General features: G+C 43.6%; 1 protein-coding gene across 1 annotated transcript; it reads right to left on the bottom strand.

Moving 5' to 3' along the window:
• Positions 1-1,251: 1,251 nt before the first annotated feature.
• LOC142377083 (nuclear receptor subfamily 1 group D member 1-like) lies at positions 1,252-12,122 on the bottom strand. Its single transcript, XM_075460845.1, has 8 exons — positions 11,277-12,122; positions 5,637-5,948; positions 5,455-5,543; positions 5,205-5,349; positions 3,178-3,740; positions 2,874-3,059; positions 2,540-2,750; positions 1,252-2,446 (listed from the first exon to the last, which is right to left on the bottom strand). Exons 1-8 carry the CDS (start codon positions 11,377-11,379, stop codon positions 2,250-2,252), a joined length of 1,806 nt encoding a protein of 601 aa, XP_075316960.1. The 5' UTR covers positions 11,380-12,122; the 3' UTR covers positions 1,252-2,249.
• Between the last annotated feature and the right edge of the window lie 5,332 nt (positions 12,123-17,454).

Here is a 17,454-nt window from a genome sequence, read left to right as displayed (position 1 = left end):
GTATATAAAGTTGTGTTGGTTACAGCACTAATATTAGCTGTGACTTAGAGGTTACTCTGGCGTGCAATACCCACACACAGACAAAAACGGGATTAAATCTGTGTGATAGGCCAGATGTGTTACCAGTGAGACTGAGATATTGTGGGGGTGAAATGTCTTCCTGCTGTGACTGTCCTGTCCAGTAGGTGGCATCATGATCCATAAACTGACAGGTTGTGGCAGGGAACCAACTGGTTTCAGGCTCTCAGAAAGCCAGTTTTTATTTTTCTCAAGCAACATTGAAATCGAACGACAAGTAGAGGGATGCTTTTGGCTGCTGCTGGTTATATCTCCCTTTCTTCTTCTTCTTTGCATTAAAGAACGCACATTGTTTTCTCCAAACACAGCCTTACTGCAGAGGATCGCCTGATGGGGGGTAATTGATGATTCATAAACGACATGAGGAGTCACAGCTTCTTCTGGAGTTGAACTAAATGTTTATCAAGGAGAAGCACGGGTTCAATGGCACAAGGAAAAATGGAAATATAAACATGAATCTGTGCCCGTCCGCAGTTTGCAAAATTGTGTGGATCTGTCTTTTAGTAGTTTTTAGGTTATCACAATGTCTTCATTTGCTCCTGTTTGTTCATTTAGAAGAAAAAAAGACAATGCTCGTGACTCATGCAAACTTCTGAAGGTCAGAGTTGCTGTTTATGGAAACTGTTCCCAAACATTTATGCTAAGATGACTTTCCCAGGCCTTGCAGCAGACGACACTGATAGCAGCAGTGGGAGCTCCTCCTTCTGCCTTCTACCCTGTCTGTACCCAACGAGAGCATTCTTTATTAACTCAAGTCCCTATTCAACCTGCAGTGCAACTGTCCCCTCAGTGGCATACTTGCATACGTCATTAAATCCATATCAGTTGCCTCCCAGTTCTCATCTCTTTTGAGACAAAATGTCATTGTGTCCTCTTGGCCTTGAACATCACTTTGCGTTTACAGACACAATGTCTTTGAAATGACACGCATCTGTTGACACGCCCAAAAGAAAATCAGGAGATGTTCCTTGTTGGGAACAAAAATCCAAATGGCTTTCGGTCCTGACGTACGATTGGCTTATTGCCTCAGTTGCTAGGCTACGGCTCCATGGTATGCCACAGAATCATGGTAAAGAAAATGAAGCAGAGCACAAGGAGAAAGGTTGTATAATGGTATTTAATAGTTGTATTCTGTGTTCTATGAATATTTACAAAATATACACAAACCAAGGCTTCAAATCGACGATACGTTTATTTCCATTCTATATCTTCAAATAAAAAGTATATACTCAGAGCACATGGTTCAAATTTGCAGTCTGTGGAGCAGTCCATTATGTGTGGTGGCATAACAATAATTCAATTTACATATACAAGAATCTGCAAACTAGTAATGAAACAAACTAAGAAAGATGGTTATGTACAAAATATACAGCAGAACACCTCAATATATAGCCATTCAAACATGGTCTGAAATGACCAATAATTTCTCCCTGATTACCGTGTACAAATACAATTCAGCTTAGTCTCTTTTCTTTAAAAAAAAACAAAGAAATGAAACATATCTCAATCACAAATGGGTGATTTTTAATAAAGATATTTCACATGGCAAAATATTGTGAAAATAGCTTATGTCATCTCAACAGGGCAAACACAACAGCTTTCATAACTGTGTGTCAGAAACTGCTATTGCTATATTATACTTTATATAGATTTAAGAGGTTCTCAATGTATGGAAAATGCCTTTACACTTATAGCAAGAATGTACGGTAGGAAGTCTTTATTGGTAGGTGTTACTGAACAAGAATATGTCCGTCCGTCTTGTTAGCTTTGTGCGCTGGGATAGAAGAACAAAGTCTGGTGAGGAACAACAGGCTCTCTTTACTTTCTGGTCTTCAGGGCCAAAACTTTGGCCTCTGACAAACTCCAGGTGGCGGCGCTTTTGACACGAACTCAGATGAATATTTAGGAAGAATACGGTTTGTTTTTTCTTAGCGGTCCAACTGGAAGCAACTCTTGAGTTCAGGTGCCTCCACCCCCCTGTTGTGCCTATGTTCTTCTCTGATATTTTTCCCCCCAGTCCTCTCTGTCACAGCATCTTAATTGGCACAGCTCCCAAAACAACATGTCCGTTGTGCAGGGGGCCGTGTGCTGAATGTAGCAAGCCCGACTTGCACAGGGAGCAAACGGGACCCCAAAAGCAGATACCCCATGAAGCCGTGAGCAATTTCAACTCAAGGGTCTATGCGGAAAGCTAATAGCTTGTCCGAGTGCTGGTTGTTCAGAGTGCGTAGGTCAGGCAGACGCAGCAGCAGCTTCGGAAAGAGCGTGCTGTCATCCGGCCGGCGACTGGTGATGAGTGAACGCAGAGCTTTTATTAGATTCTCCTGCAGCTGCTCCACTGCTCTGACCTCCACTATACCAGAGCGATCTGGCAGAGGAAAGAAGGAGAAAGTGGGGTTAGGCATGAGGAAACGACTCTTGGCATATGATAATAATGTGCTCATACAAGTTCTCGTCTTACCAGCAGACACCAGCACGACGGCCATAAAAAGCGCCATCTCATCTGGCTCCAGACCTAAAGATCCCAGCTTCTCACTGAAGTCAAACATGGCGTCCAATAAGCAGCCCATACCAAGAGCTCTCAGTGACGCCAGCGAGTACGTCTGTCCATTGAGGAAAGTTACCGTCCTCTCCTTGGGGTCAAACAAGGAGCAGAACCTCACCATAAGAACCTGCGGACAGAACAACACCAGGTCAACATCAGGAAAGACTCGAGGGGGGGGGGGGAACAAAAAACAAAAAAAGGGGGAACTTCTACAGAGTCCCACTCACAAATTCTGTTCAAATAGGCGTACCTGGAAGGTGCCAGATTTGAGCAGCATGACCTGATCATGCTGACTGAGGGTTTGGAAGCCTGGGATGCTCTTTGCAAACTCAACCACCTCTTTAACGGCGGGGGTGAAGCACTGGGAGAAAGACTCCCACACCTCCTGGCTGGAGCGACTGGCTGGAGCCACCGGACACGAATTGAGGGGGCATGCCTGGAGGAAGCAGAGCAAAAAGAAGAAATAAATATGGAGGAAAAGCACTTTTTTACTTTATCGTCACATTAATGCAACCGATTTCGTCTGACTCAGTTGGAACAAAAAGGAGACTCACCAGCACTTTGGCTCCTCCGTTCAGCTTCCAGGGGCAGGAATTTTGGTTTTTGAATTCACTGGCTGGGAAACTGTTCTGATTGGCTGCGTATGCCTGAGATGACCGGTTTCCGCTAACTGGGCACTGATTCTGAATGGAGAAATTGTAATTGCCGTTGTCAATGTTCGTGTTGGTGGAGCTTTCATGGTTGCTGGGTGCAACGGGGAGGCTTGTGGGGACACGGTAGCTCGTCGTCAGGTTCACTTGCTCAGCCTGAACTGTTTGATGTGTTTGGGCCGATGTGTGGGATATGGCCGATTCCTGCACGGCACCACTCCTGAAAGAGGGAGCTCTGTGGTTGCTGCGACTGCTGGCCATCTTGAATGGTTTCTCGTCGCCACGGTAAGACTGCAGTATGGAGCCGGCTCCATCGTTGACCTGGTTTTGTGGACTGCAGGGGGCGTCGGGGGGAGATGACACCTCCATCTCCATGGAAGCAGATTCATTGAGACTGTTCATATAGCTCTGCATCTCATCCAGTAGTCTCTGCTTCTCCCGCTTGGGAATGCGACCGAAACGCACAGCTGAGGAGAATAACAAGCAGAAGAGAGCATCGTCTGTTAGAATTTCAGCATCAGCCAACAGTCGGTGCCTTACTGGCAGCTCTTTAATCGATACCTTGAAGGCAGTGGAAATTTTCACATTCCACCATTGTTGAGAAACACAGTTCTTGCTCCAATATACATCCTAAATCTGACACACAAGCTTTCATCTCTGTGCGTTTTACTAATCCCAAGACTTTGTCTCCATCACAGCTGCTACGCCACAGAGCAAATAGTTAAACCTGCATCTCATCTGCTTGCCTCATCCTGCTCTTTAGCCTTTACAGTCCTCCCTTCCCCCTTTTTTCAATTCTGCACCTCCAGTGACAGTCCTATTTATAGTATGCTGTACACTACACCGTCTCCTCCCCCACTCCACTTTTTCTCCCTCTTTCTGCCTTTCAGTTGAGCTCTCGCTTTCTCTGCGGAAGTAGGTCACTGGGTCACCAGCACTGAACCTGGCGTCAATAGTAAAGTGACAGCGTGAATGATTAGTGGAAGGGTTAAAGACGCGAGCAGCAGGTGTTGAAGAGGCAGAACGCTGAAGGTGGACCGACACTGAATGATTAAAGATTCATTTGCCAGCAGATCTTCTGTCGCAAAGTTAAAGACTTAAAGTGAAAAGGAAAAGTGGATGTAACCAACAGTATGTATCTATGTTACACTTTGATTTCTAAAATGCTCTCAGGACATGCCGAGGAAACGGGAATGTGTTAAATACTTCTCCCCGATTGCAATTTGATGAATTAGCAGATGATTCCTCCCTTCCACACTTTGGCTTTTTTGGGTCAACTAAAAATGTTTGTTCCAGAAGAAACCATGATTTATTATCGCCTAGTTTAGAACTACCCCGAGAGATTGAACTCCTGCGAGTGGAAAAAAAAAAAAAATGCAGAGGAGGAGATTAGCTGGTGCAATATTGTTCTAAATTACAGCCGAGCCATGAAGGCTTTCCTGATTAACGAGACGGAATACAATTATGTCGCAAATGATTGTTTGGGAGGACCGAAGCTCACGGTAATCATAAGTAGTAATCAACAACTTTGTGCTCCAATTTCCCAAAATAAACTCAATTTTCACTCGACATGACCGATGACAACTGGGACTCGAGAGAGCTCCTCTTGCCATAAATCAAACAACAGTGAGGAGAAAGAGGGAGGAAGGGGGAGGACAAAAGACAAGAGGAGGAGGATGGAGCAAAGATGAGGAGAAAACCTGGTTTTATATTGAGGAGGGAGGCGAGCGTGAATCTGCTTCCGAACGGTTTGGAATTTTGCTTTTTTTTTTTCAAAGCCATGAAAGGAATTGAGTTGGACATTTCTTTTATATCTATAAAGCTCTGAGTAACCCTGCATTACATATGTCACAATATATAAACTGTAACTTTTTAGTTTTTTTTTTTTATGTCTGAATATTATCTATAAGGACATTAATACTGTTTCTCACCATCTCTGGACATGCCCACGGACAGACACTTCTTAAAGCGGCAGTGTTGGCACCGGTTCCGGTTCATGCGCATGATGAGACAGTTTTCATTCTTCACACACATCTTGTAGTGGATGTTCTGTTGAATGCTGCGTCTGAAAAAACCCTGGACACAGAATACCAACAGCGTAAGAATAAAGACTCGGCAGAGGGTCTTCTGTGGCACTGTGTCTGTATGCCCAATGATAACAGCATAACATTATTTTCTCACCTTGCAGCCCTCACAGGCATGCACGCCATAATGGAACCCAGATGCGATGTCCCCACACACCTTACACAAAAGCACCATACCTCCGGTCTCTATGAAAGAGAAACGCATCCATTATCAGACAGTGTAAATATACACAATAACAAGCAAAGAGGAGAACAGGAAGGAGGAAAATGAGTACTTACTGGTGAATGTGCCGGTGAAACCACACGGCCTTTTAGCCACCGTGGGGTGGCCGTAGGTGGCAGAGGAAACTGACGTAAGTTGGGCGACTGGAGCACTGTTCACTTCAGGAAACTGAAAGACCATTTTGGGGGAAGCAGTTCGTCCCCTTTGTTCGCCTCTCTGCTTCAGGGATCCGATCTCCTGAAAGGAGACACCCTCGGGGGATGAGGGCTGCGAGTGGGAAGACGGCGACTGGGTCTGGTAACCACTTGAAGGGCTGCCAGGACTTGGACTGGCACTGCCGCATGAGCCAGCGTACAAGATGACACCACCTAGGGAAGCAGAGAAGAGGTGAAAACTCAGTTCCACGATCTTTATCTGGGTCACTGTTCACATGCACAATGTAGGTGAGAGTGTGAGCGTTGAGCAATGCTCTACTTTGATGCGGAGAGCTTACTTGGCAGACGCTCACAAACAAACACAAAACCCTGACCATTTTGGGACAGCCGAAATCTGATCTGGTGAATTCCGAGAAAAAAATGTCACAGCTAGAGCAACAACAACCCTGACCTGGATATTTGTGCTGAGAGACTTTTGGTGTCGGATGTGATCATTTAGAATGAAAACACAGGAAAAAGGAAAAACATTGGGCCAAATCTTGGCAGCACTTTTTTCTTTTAAAACAAGATGTCTGAATGTTCGTTGGAATCTCTGAAGTTTAGACACTTGAACTCTGTTGCGTGAATGAATAAAGATAATAAACAGGCTTATCTGCTGGCTGAACCAGCTCTCGCCCGTGACAAATAGTCATAACATGTTAGTCGGTTCAACAACATCATCTGAAAATTGTAGTCTGACAAGGTTGACCCTTTAACTGAGGTTCTGTGACACAGTAGCCCATTATGTATCGCATCACGCACACGCAGAAAAGCCTGCGGAATAGGAAACACCTTAAAACGTGCATGCCGTATTCCAACACGACAGTAAGTCTCGACACGTTCACACTTAAAGCCAAAGACCGGCCATAAAGAGGCCCATGTTTAGGGATATCGCATCGAATCGGAAAAGCCCTATCACCCCTGAACACAAGCCCCCCCCCCCTCCAACCCTCTTTGTTTTGCAGTCAGTGTTCTTCCCTGCTAGAAGAAAGACTGCCCCTCACGTGCAGCCAGCTCACTGCCAGCTTGCTTTCAGATTTGAGTCTTTTTCTACGCTCCCTCCCCCTGCTTCTGTGTCCTCCTCCCCTCCGCCCCTCCGCCCCTTCCCTTTCTGCCTCCCTCCCCACTTTGGCCCTGCAGACCCATCTCTCCGCCAGCCACCTGACCAGGAGCTCACATGGACTCTTGACACAGTTCCCGCCTGGCTCACAAGGCTCTTTGCGCAGTCTCGTGTAGACAACAGCAGCAGTACCATAACAAGCGCTAGGGCAGATCACGTTTAGAATAGAGAAGGCTATAATGCTGCGACTACAGACAGAGGGGAAAGCAAGCGAGGCACGGCTACTATAAGCTGATGCATTCTTCAGAGCCATGAGGGGCAGTGCAAAGGGTAGCAGTCACGTTGACGCATTGACACCATGAAACGATTTCCCTTTGTGAGCACAGGGCATGCATTAGTGCACTTAGATGAGTCAGTGAGGAAAGACGGCAGTTCACAGGGATGATTTTATATTTATCAGATCATTGTAACAAAAGTGCGAGAGGAAGAGAAAACCTCTACTAGTGCAGAAAATTGTTGATTTGATAGATTTGTGCTTAATTTACCCTCCCTCCCCCACTTTAATCTTTGTTTTGTTTCAATTAGATCACTGTGTCAGATATGTAGCTGTGTTTAGACCAGACCTGCAGTACATGCTGCAAAAATAATCATTAAGCCAAAGAATGTCCTTCTACAAGCTGAGGTTTGAAAACACACAAGTTCCAGCAATAATGGTCAAAAAAAAAAAGGAAAAAAAGAGATGGCTGGTCCATCTGTTTGTGTTATTTTATCTGAGTTAGTAATACCCTTGAATGGTCTACACGGTAACTCTGTGTAGAGTTCTCACCAAGGACCCTGAACCATTAGAGAAAGGGCTTCTCTTGGCTCTGACGCTTTTTTTTTTCCTCTCTCCTTGAGGAAACACGTGCTGCATTTCTGCTCAGCTCTAAGTGCCTCCTTAACTCCACCGCTCACACGTGTCAACACTGACGGTGAGGTACTTATGCCTTGTGCGTAGCGGCGGCTGCCATCTCCCTACGGTCTGTGACCTCAGCGCGCACACAGATGTTACCTGTGCACGCCCATGTCTGCTTCGTGAGAGAGATAAAGCTATGCGGACGCGTGTCACCTGCCGAGCCCGAGGTCACGCGAGCTCCACACCCACTCTGTGCGTTCACATCCCCTCCCACCTGGAGTAAAGACCTTCCATATTCGGGCGCCTCGTCACAACTTCCCGGAGCCATGGGAATATTGACCCCCCAGGGCTCGTGCACAGGTAACATGTGACCCGTGGTTACACTGGGTCATAAAAAGTACAGTAAAACATGTTGGTCCTCCTCTTTCCGGTCCTCTCTGACCTCCCCTCTCACGTGAGCTGAAAACTATATAAACATAGTTCTCCTGTCATGTGTAGGGAAGCCCCCCCCCGGACTAGCCTGTCTGCTCTCATGTAAACATTTACTACCCTGCATGGGTGCTAAGCCTCGCTCCACGTGAAACGGCTGGTTCCATCTCATGTGTCCTCTTATTAGTGGTATAGCACTCAAGCAGGATACTTCTCGGGCTGTGAACTATATTTCACTGCAGCATGAGCAAACAATCTGATCCAAATTTTGTTTGAGGAAGTTTGCAAGTAGACCAGCTGCAATTAGGTCAACCGCAAAAGAAAAAAAAAGAAAAGAAAAAAAAAGCAGGTTATGCTCGATCCGAGCAGAAGAAGCACCATCTTCCACCTGAGTATAAATGGTCTTTTAATTTCTGTGTGACTGTCTGACAAAGTCCTGAATCTGGTGTCATGTTCCTGCTACACAAGCACCAATGTGTCAGAGAGACACTTGTCATTAAAAATGTCTGGCATAACATACTTCTTTAAAATGGCAAACCCCCTCTGAAGTATTCTGGAGCATGTCGGTCGGACAGTGTTGGTGCTTTCATGTCACATGGTCACTTAGGTTGCTATAGAAGCAGTCAGTGACAGCCATGATGACCTCAGATTAAAAAAAAAAAAAAGTCACGTTGCAGTCACACTACTTTTTTTTTTTTAAATCCGGGACTGAACTAGACTTGGAACTTAGTCATTCGGCCACTACACCCACATTCTTCGTGGTTATTACTCAGTTTAATCTTCAACTAGCAAAGCTGAAAGGAGAGCCCATGGCTACTTTTCCCAAAATGTCCTGGAGTTCATTCAATGCGGCACTCAGAGAATTCTGGTGCGATGCCCACATACTAAGATATCAATCCTCCCTTTGACTTCTATGAAACCCAAACACACACACAGGCTGGAATTAGAGGTAAGCTATAATCATCCTGCCAGTCTGTAAACTTAAAAACATGTGCAAGATCTTATCGTGAATAATTAACATCTCACTGAGCATTAGTTTTCACACGTGATCACATCCACCGACATCCTCTCGAAGGAAAATTACCCACAGCGTCACCCAAATTAAGATTTTTTGTTGTTGTTGTTGTTGTTGTCGTCATTGTTCACAGCCTGGGGGGTGGTTTCATCCCATCATTCGCCGTGTTACTATGACACTATTCCACTGAAACAGAAATGGTGGCGTGTCACTGGCGCTGATTACTTATGACAGCCAAAAACCGGGGCTGAATGCCGCCAAATGTAGGTTAATAGGCCCTTTCTCACGCCACCTAGTGTGACAGGCTCGTATAAAACGAGACTCGGTGTTCATCATTTCATACCAGTTTGCGGCATTAAATTTCAAGCTGAGAGAAAAAGGTTGCTAAGCCCCTCTGACCCACTGACCATTGTGTCAGCGACAAGTGAGGAATCCCCTAGTGGGCTGATCGCGAGCGCCATGCGCGCGACCGAGGGGAGCTACAGATAGGAGCGATGTTCTTGGAAAAACACGCGCGGCACGTGGACGCCGGGGTTGGATACACGTGCTGTCAGCTCCAGCAAGGCGGGGTGACTGCGTATTAAAAAAAAAAAAAAAAAAAAAAAAAAAAAAAAAAATCAGGCGCATGATTCGCAACATCACGACCGTTTCTACCCAGGGTGCACCGGGCGGGGAACAAATGAATACATCCGCTGTTCAAGGACTTTGTAATGGCTTCATACTTTATAGATATTTGTCTATAGGCCTATTGAGAGGACAATTATAGATAGATAGATAGATAGATAGATAGATAGATAGATAGATACTTTATTAATCCCAATTTGGGAAATTGTTTTGTTGCAGCAGCATACAGTAAAGATATGAAAACAATTAAAGTAGTAAAAACAAACAAATAGAATAGAATAAAATAAGCGCTGACGTCACTGTCTTGTATCACATTTAGCGCTCAGATACTGCAGCCTATCCAGTTTCATAGTGAGTCACTGTCAACATTTCTAATACATTCTAAACCACCCGAGTCCATATACTGTCGTAGCATTTACAGTATCTTGCTTTCGCGGAATAAAAAAGGCAATTGACTCGGAATTGCTCTATCAATTGCATGATGAGTAACGTAGGATACCCATTCATCATCGGCTCTACATTTAGATCGGTATCCAGGTCCTGGCAGGGCCAGATGTTTACTCTGTAAGCTGCTCTCCAAGTCACGTATGGAGGGATGAATCTGGCACCATAACTGGTGTGACCTAGTGGCCGCGATTGTTCCCAGACAACCTTCTCATGTACGTTTGGAGGCAAAAGACAAAAATACTTCAAACAAACAGAAATGTACCTCAAGCTAGATCAAGATTAATAGGTTTGGTTATTTTACAACTGCCCCAAACTCCCAAATGAATGGACCATAACAGTTTTTTTTTTTTATTATTATTATGATTTTTATGACACCAAATATGATGAGAGTAAAGTGTGTAAACACACGGCGAGATAAGAGAGGCAGTGTGGAAAGTAGACGTTCCCGGTCAGGGGTCGTTTTAGGTCGTGCTTCACGTGAGTTTTGTTTACGTGTAGAAAAATCGGAAGTCCGCCATAAAGATTGAGGAGAGGACTTCCCTCCCTGTGCTCGGATCACTCACTCAAAAACCTTCCACTATCTGCCACCCAGAAGCACTTGGCAACACGCCACGTGTTGCACAGCCGAATTACAGTTAAAAAAAAAAACAAAAAAACAGCAAAGAAATGTCCAAACTACAGCCAACCCGTGTTTGTGCTACGGGTAAACTGAGAAAAAAAAAAAAAAAAAAAAACAGCTTCCTGGGTGCCTAATATGACTGCGCACAGCAGTTTAACAGAACAGAAAAGAACAAAAACCCTATAAAACATCTTTACAAACACCCCATTCCACAGTTATTGTGGTAGAGACGGGGAAAACATGCGGGAAATCTCACCGGCTAGACTGTTACAAGTAATATCTGACATATATAAGTGCTGTGCATCTGTTTCAGCCCCGCTCAAATTAACTGACAACGGCTCTGAGACAGGTTTATCACCCCCCTCATTGGCTTTAAGCAAAAATAAATGTGCTGAAATATAGAGCTTACTTACCACCCGGGCTGTTTTCCATGCTTCCTAGTTGATCCACGATGTTCTGTTCTTCCTTGTATAAATGCAGGCGTTCAATGCTGGACGCGCTGCTGCTGCTGGACATTCAAGAGTTTCGTTGAGACAGGTGAAAGAGTCCTAAACTGCAAAGGCAAATAAAGTGTATCCCAAAGCTGACGCCGAAACGAGTGTACGCAGGGCATTGGGGGGGAGAGAAAACTCGGTCAACGAAGAAAAGCAGAGTGGAAGATAGAAATATATTTTTCTTTAAAAAAAAAAAAATCAAATAAAAATAGCTCGGATTTCTTATTTGATCCAAGTATTTCTCCAAACTCGACTCTCCGTCTGCAGGCTACACCTTAAGATGCCAGGCTGTAGGAACGATGTCACTGTGTGAGGTGCTTTCTCTAAATGACAGAAGTCCAAACGCATTCAGGCAGCTTTGCCATGTACAGTCACCATGAAAACATCAGTGAGTGGAAGTAGTTTAAACACTCCCCTCTCATCAATAAGCCACACGCGTCTTTAAATACGCAGCACGTTTTCAGGTGCCTGAGAAATGTGACCACTCTTTTTTTTTTTTTCCTTTCCTGTTCTCTTTCTGTGCCCCTGCGAATGCTTGTTTGTTGATGTGTATCAGGAATGCTCTCTCTCCCTCTCTGTCACGCTCTTTGAAAACATCTCACCCACTCCTCCCCTCACGCGCCCACGCTTTTTACTCTTTCCCACTTTTTCATTGGCCGAGAGCAGCGCGTGGAGACGGTACATTGGACTCGTTCGACATCGGAATGCCAGTTAAAAGCTCTCCAACATGTGCGCATGGCATGTGAGCTCGCACTGCCCTACTGACACAGATTTTATGCTAATGAGCTCCCGGGGCTTGACGATAAGCGGGAGAGAGGAGGAAGAGATAGTAAGGAGATGCAAGAGGTATCACTCCTGCATCGTTTCATGGACTGCATAAGGGAAGCGAACAAAAAAAAAAAAACTATTATTCAGAATGAAAGCGTCGAGCGAAGTAACATTTATATGAATGTTACTGTATTGTAATTTATCTCATTTTCATATAATGACAATGGGTCCCGGGTCCTATGTAATCAAAATAAAGTTTAGGTCAGGATTAATAATGAATAAATATTTGGAAATTTGAATATTAGAAAATATTCCCGCAGAATGCAGCCAGTATAATTTACAGTTATGAGTACGCGGGGCGCTGTGTAAATGAAAATGGAAAGCAAATCTCATAAGGCAAGGCAAGGCATCTCTATTTATATAGCGCAATTCATATCACAGCATCTCAATGTGCTTTACATAAAGACCAGACATTTAAAATAACAGCATAAAGCAGCATAAAAACAAGCAATTTAAAGAGAAAAAAAATAGAATAAAAATGAAAAGCAATCAAAGAAGAGGGGGAAAAGAAAAATATAAACTAAACCAAGAGAAATGTTTTTAACCTGGATTTAAAAGTGCTTACAGTTGTGGCTGATTTCAGTTCTGCTGGTAGTTTGTTCCAGTTGTGTGCAGCATAACAGCTAAAAGCTGCTTCACCGTGTCTTGAACTGGGCTCCAGCATGTCATTCATGTATTCTGGACCTAAACCATTCCGTGATTTGTAGACGAGTAGCAGAACTTTAAAATCTATTCTGTATCTGACCGGGAGCCAATGTAAAGACTTGAGAACTGGGGTGATGTGATGTGATCTCTTTGTTCTGGTTAAAACTCGGGCTGCAGCGTTCTGAATGAGCTGCAGCTGTTTGAGACTCTTTTGGGGGAGTCCAGTCAGAAGACCGATCTGGGAGCTTCAAAGTAAGATGAGGGTTGATCTACTACTGTAGACAACTAAGCAAGGCTGCTCAACATAAAAATTAATAAAAATTCATGTAGAATATAGCATATACTTTGTTGTCTACAGTAGTAGATCAACCCTCATCTTACTTTAAAGCTCCCAGATCAAGGAAGTGACATCGACGCAGCTTTAGCAGCAGAGAAGCTATTAGGCTTGTGTTGATAATAATAAACTCCTGGACTATGTACAAACTTCCAAATACATCGTTTTGTGAGTACAGACCATATTTGTACTACTGTAAAAGTTTGGTGTCATGGCATGTGATTTATTGTGGTAATTTTGGAGATACTGCCAGGTTCCATTAGCGCTTGTACTAAGCTATTCGGGATAACTCAGTAATTCAGCTGATGTTCAGCCAAGGTCGAAAAAACTTCGGGTGGGCTACTTGGCTGGATGTCACGGTTCAAATGACCCGGGTCAGGGTGAATCTACTCCGAACTATCACTTTAAGTTGATAAAAGGCTGATTTGGTGACTGATTTGATATGATTGTTGAAGGTCAGGTCTGAGTCTATCAGCACGCCGAGGTTCCGGACTTGGTCTTTAGTTTCTAGAGACAGTGACTCAAGATATTTACTGACAGCAAACCTCTTCTCTTTGTTGCCAAACACAATGACCTCAGTTTTTTCTTGATTTAACTGAAGGAAATTTTGGTTCATCCACTTTTTGACTTGCTCTAAGCAGTCGCACAATGACTCTATAGGACTGCAGTCATCTGGAGACAGTGCCAGATATATCTGTGTGTCATCTGCATAGCTGTGGTAGTTGACTTTAGAGTTCTTCAGAATTTGACCCAGAGGCAGCATGTATAAGGTGAACAGAAGGGGTCCAAGAACTGACCCCTGAGGAACTCCACATGTCATAGCCACTCGATCAGATTGAATACTTCCAATAGTCACAAAATAACTCCGCTCCTCCAAGTAGGACCTGAACCATTCTAGGACTGTCCCGCTGAGTCCTGCCCAGGTTTCCAACCTGTTCAGCAGTATACTGTGATCCACAGTGTCAAATGCAGCACTGAGACAACATAAATAGAACATCGGAAACAAAATCTAAAAGTTGCAGGTTTTACTATTGCTTGAAAACAGATTATTATCTCATCTTGGATTTGGTGGCAGCAACACATTGGGGAGGAGGTTGGGACACGGCTGTGTTTATAATTGGGTTGGATCCTTTTAACAACAGTCCACAAACATCTGGGAACTGAGGGGGCCCGTTACTGGACTTTTTGGAGAGGAATGTTGTCCCATTTCTGTCTACTCAACCGTCCTGGGTCCTCTTTGTCATATTTTACATGTCATGGTGCACCAAATGTTTTGAGTTGGTGAAAGCTGGACTGCAGGCCAGCACCTGGACTCTTCTACTATGAAGCCATGCTGTTATAACAGATGTAGTGTGCTGTTTAACATGGTCTTGCTGAAATATGCATCATTTGGATGGGAGCATATGTTGTTCTAAAACCTCTATATGCCTTTCAACATTGATGGTGCCTTTCCAGAAGTGTAAGTTTCCAGGTCCATTGGCACTAATGCACCCCCATAACATCAGAGATTCAAGGTTTTGAACTCAGTGTTGATCGCAAATTTGGAAGGCCTCTCTCTTCTAGCCATAATTTAAAAAAATAAATAAAATTTTTTTTTTGATTTGTCTCATCACAGAACAGTTTTCCATTCCATTTTTAATGAGCTTTGGTTCAGAGAAGACAGCAGAATTTCTGGATCATGTTCACATATGGCTTCTTCTTTGACAAGATGAATCATTTCCAGCAGTCGCCAGATAGTTGGCGACCCAAAAACATCAAAAAAGAACTTTTAGACTAGGGTACATACTTTATTGCATTATATCACCTTCACCAGTGATAAAGTGTGCACCTTATCGGGGAGGAAAATAAATGACAAAGGGGTTATGTTCATGTGTAGAAAGGTGTAGAAAGTACTGTCACAAGTAACTTTTCTCAGCAATTGTCTTAGTAACATTACTGGCTTCTTTTTAACAGCAGCAATCATGCAACCTAATTACTTTTAGAAATAACATTAAGCGGCACTGGAAGTCACATGGCTGTAATAACCCGTTATGATTGCAACAACACAGAAGAGACTCTCATACTGAGCTGCAATGAAACGAGGGCAGTCACGTAGCAGCATCAGCACATATTATACTGTTGAGCCATCCCAAAATTACTGAGGGGAAATGGCTCATTGCTTGTTGTGTTTCCGCCCTTGCATGCAAAAGACTCTCTGAATGTATGTGAACCAAGCATCGTCAGCAATAACTGTCCTGAAGGAGAACCACAGTTTTGGAGATGTAAGTCCCTCATTATAAGAGGGGAAGTCTGTGGGAAGAGAGCACTGTTCTCATCTTGTTGGAAAAAGTAGGTAAAATAGGTAAAAGGAAAAGCAACATGAATGGAAATCTCTGTTAGGACAGTATAAAAACAGTGTTGCAGTTTAGTGCAAACTAAATAGTTACAGAAGGCTATATAAGTGTAAACATGCTATAAACTCTCCTATTAATGTGAGGTAGGAAGACAAGTAACAAGTAATGCATTTAACAGTTACTTGTCATATTTATTGATAGATTATATGAACATGTTTTTCCAATAATAATGATGATAAGAGTAGTAGTAGTAATAAACACAAAGTCCAAAGTCTATTTCCGTGCAATTGCTGACTTAAAACGAAACTTAAAAAGCTGGGCGCATGCGCACGGGCTACTGGGCGCACGTTTCGATCTCGGAAACTTGTAGAGGAAGGAGCGGCTGGATTGTCCTTCATAGACGATCTTTGCCCTGAGAACGCGGGCACGTGCGGAAAGGGCGGTACTCACCGTGACTCCCAGCACCCCTCCCCCGCCTCCGTCACGTTTCCTTTCTCTCCGCAGATTGTGGAAGACAAAGTATCGCCGGAGATTGGCTGGGACACACAGAATGTAGGCCAGGAGCTGCTTGTGAAAACATGAGGGTCGTAAAATAGCCTAAATGTGCCCGAAACCGCCGCGTCCCAACAGAAAGACAAACCGCCTGTTGCTGCCTGGCAGTCGCACAAAAGAATTAAATTTAGGTCACATATCTCACCCGTTGAGGAGGGTTTCTTATTCCTGATAGGTGAGCTGAATCACAAACTCCCCCACCACAGGCTTCAACCGGTTGGGAATGAGGCTAGAGGGTCATGAAGTGTTTGATATGGAATTAGTCTCTTGCTCATCAGATCTCAATGTGATCTGCCTGTGTCGGCTTTAAGGATCCAATAACAGAAGGTTAGCTGACTTCCATCATTGTTCAGTTAACGTTTTCATCTGAACATACCCTCTAACATTTGAACTGCACATTGAAGTCTTTGAGTTAATAACGTGGGGCTAATACTTAGTACTGATATCCCGATAAGTACAGCTTTGAAATTCTTGCCTTCAGAAGATATGCAGGACTTTGCGCGTGTCCTATTCAGTTTATACTGAAGGGATTTTTACTTCCCTGTATGTATTCAACTGCCATGGCAAATGGTTAATTTCGCAACCAAGCAGCAGATATGTAATTACATTCAACAAGTTGTAGATTATTCATCAACTGTGAGCTTCAGCTTCCTATAGATCCCATCACCGTCATCATTGAAAATGTCACTGCAGGTCACAGAAAACACTTCCTAACTGCAGCAACAGTTCCGATGAAAGTTTACCTTAAAACTCAAGTTAATTTGATTGTTTACCGTCAAATATCCTCTCCAATGTTAGAAAATTTAGTCTGGGTCTAGTATCCTACTGTTTTCATACTCAGTCTCTTAAGTGCTGAAATGTATGTCAAATGTGTAGAGATTCTATGACTTTCATTCAAATTCTAAATGTAATTTTCCCGAACTGTGGCATAATGCCTGCTAATGCATATCAGACTTCATCTGCACTGACATTTCTCACATGTCAGAACACATTAAAAAAATCTAAATTTGGATGGCCTTTCCGGTTCACTGATCCTTCGGACACGTTCCTGGGGCTGCAGTGGTTTTTATAAGTGGTTAAACAGCGCCTCCCCGTGGTTGAAATAAACCACGCAGCTAACTTCTGGTGGATATTACGGATGGGTCTAATAATGTCACCGACACTGTATTGAACAAAGGTTCAGGTCATGTGAACATGAAGCGTTATTCAGTCCTGGTAGTGTGTGCCTTTTCAACTACTGTCCTGGAACATATTGGAAAACAGAAGAAAGCTGTGTGTTTTTATTTATTGATTTTTAAACCGCACATGTTTTATCGACACATTTTTTTTGGGGGGGGATAATCTCACAAACTATTAACTATAAATTATTAATCAAATAATATTTGACTTTCTCTCAGACTTGTCC

Source organism: Odontesthes bonariensis, chromosome 3 (genome assembly GCF_027942865.1).
Source record: "Odontesthes bonariensis isolate fOdoBon6 chromosome 3, fOdoBon6.hap1, whole genome shotgun sequence".
NCBI classification, from domain to species: Eukaryota; Metazoa; Chordata; class Actinopteri; order Atheriniformes; family Atherinopsidae; genus Odontesthes; species Odontesthes bonariensis.
Note: the sequence above shows the minus strand (reverse complement) of the source record. Positions and strands in the feature narration are given on the sequence as shown.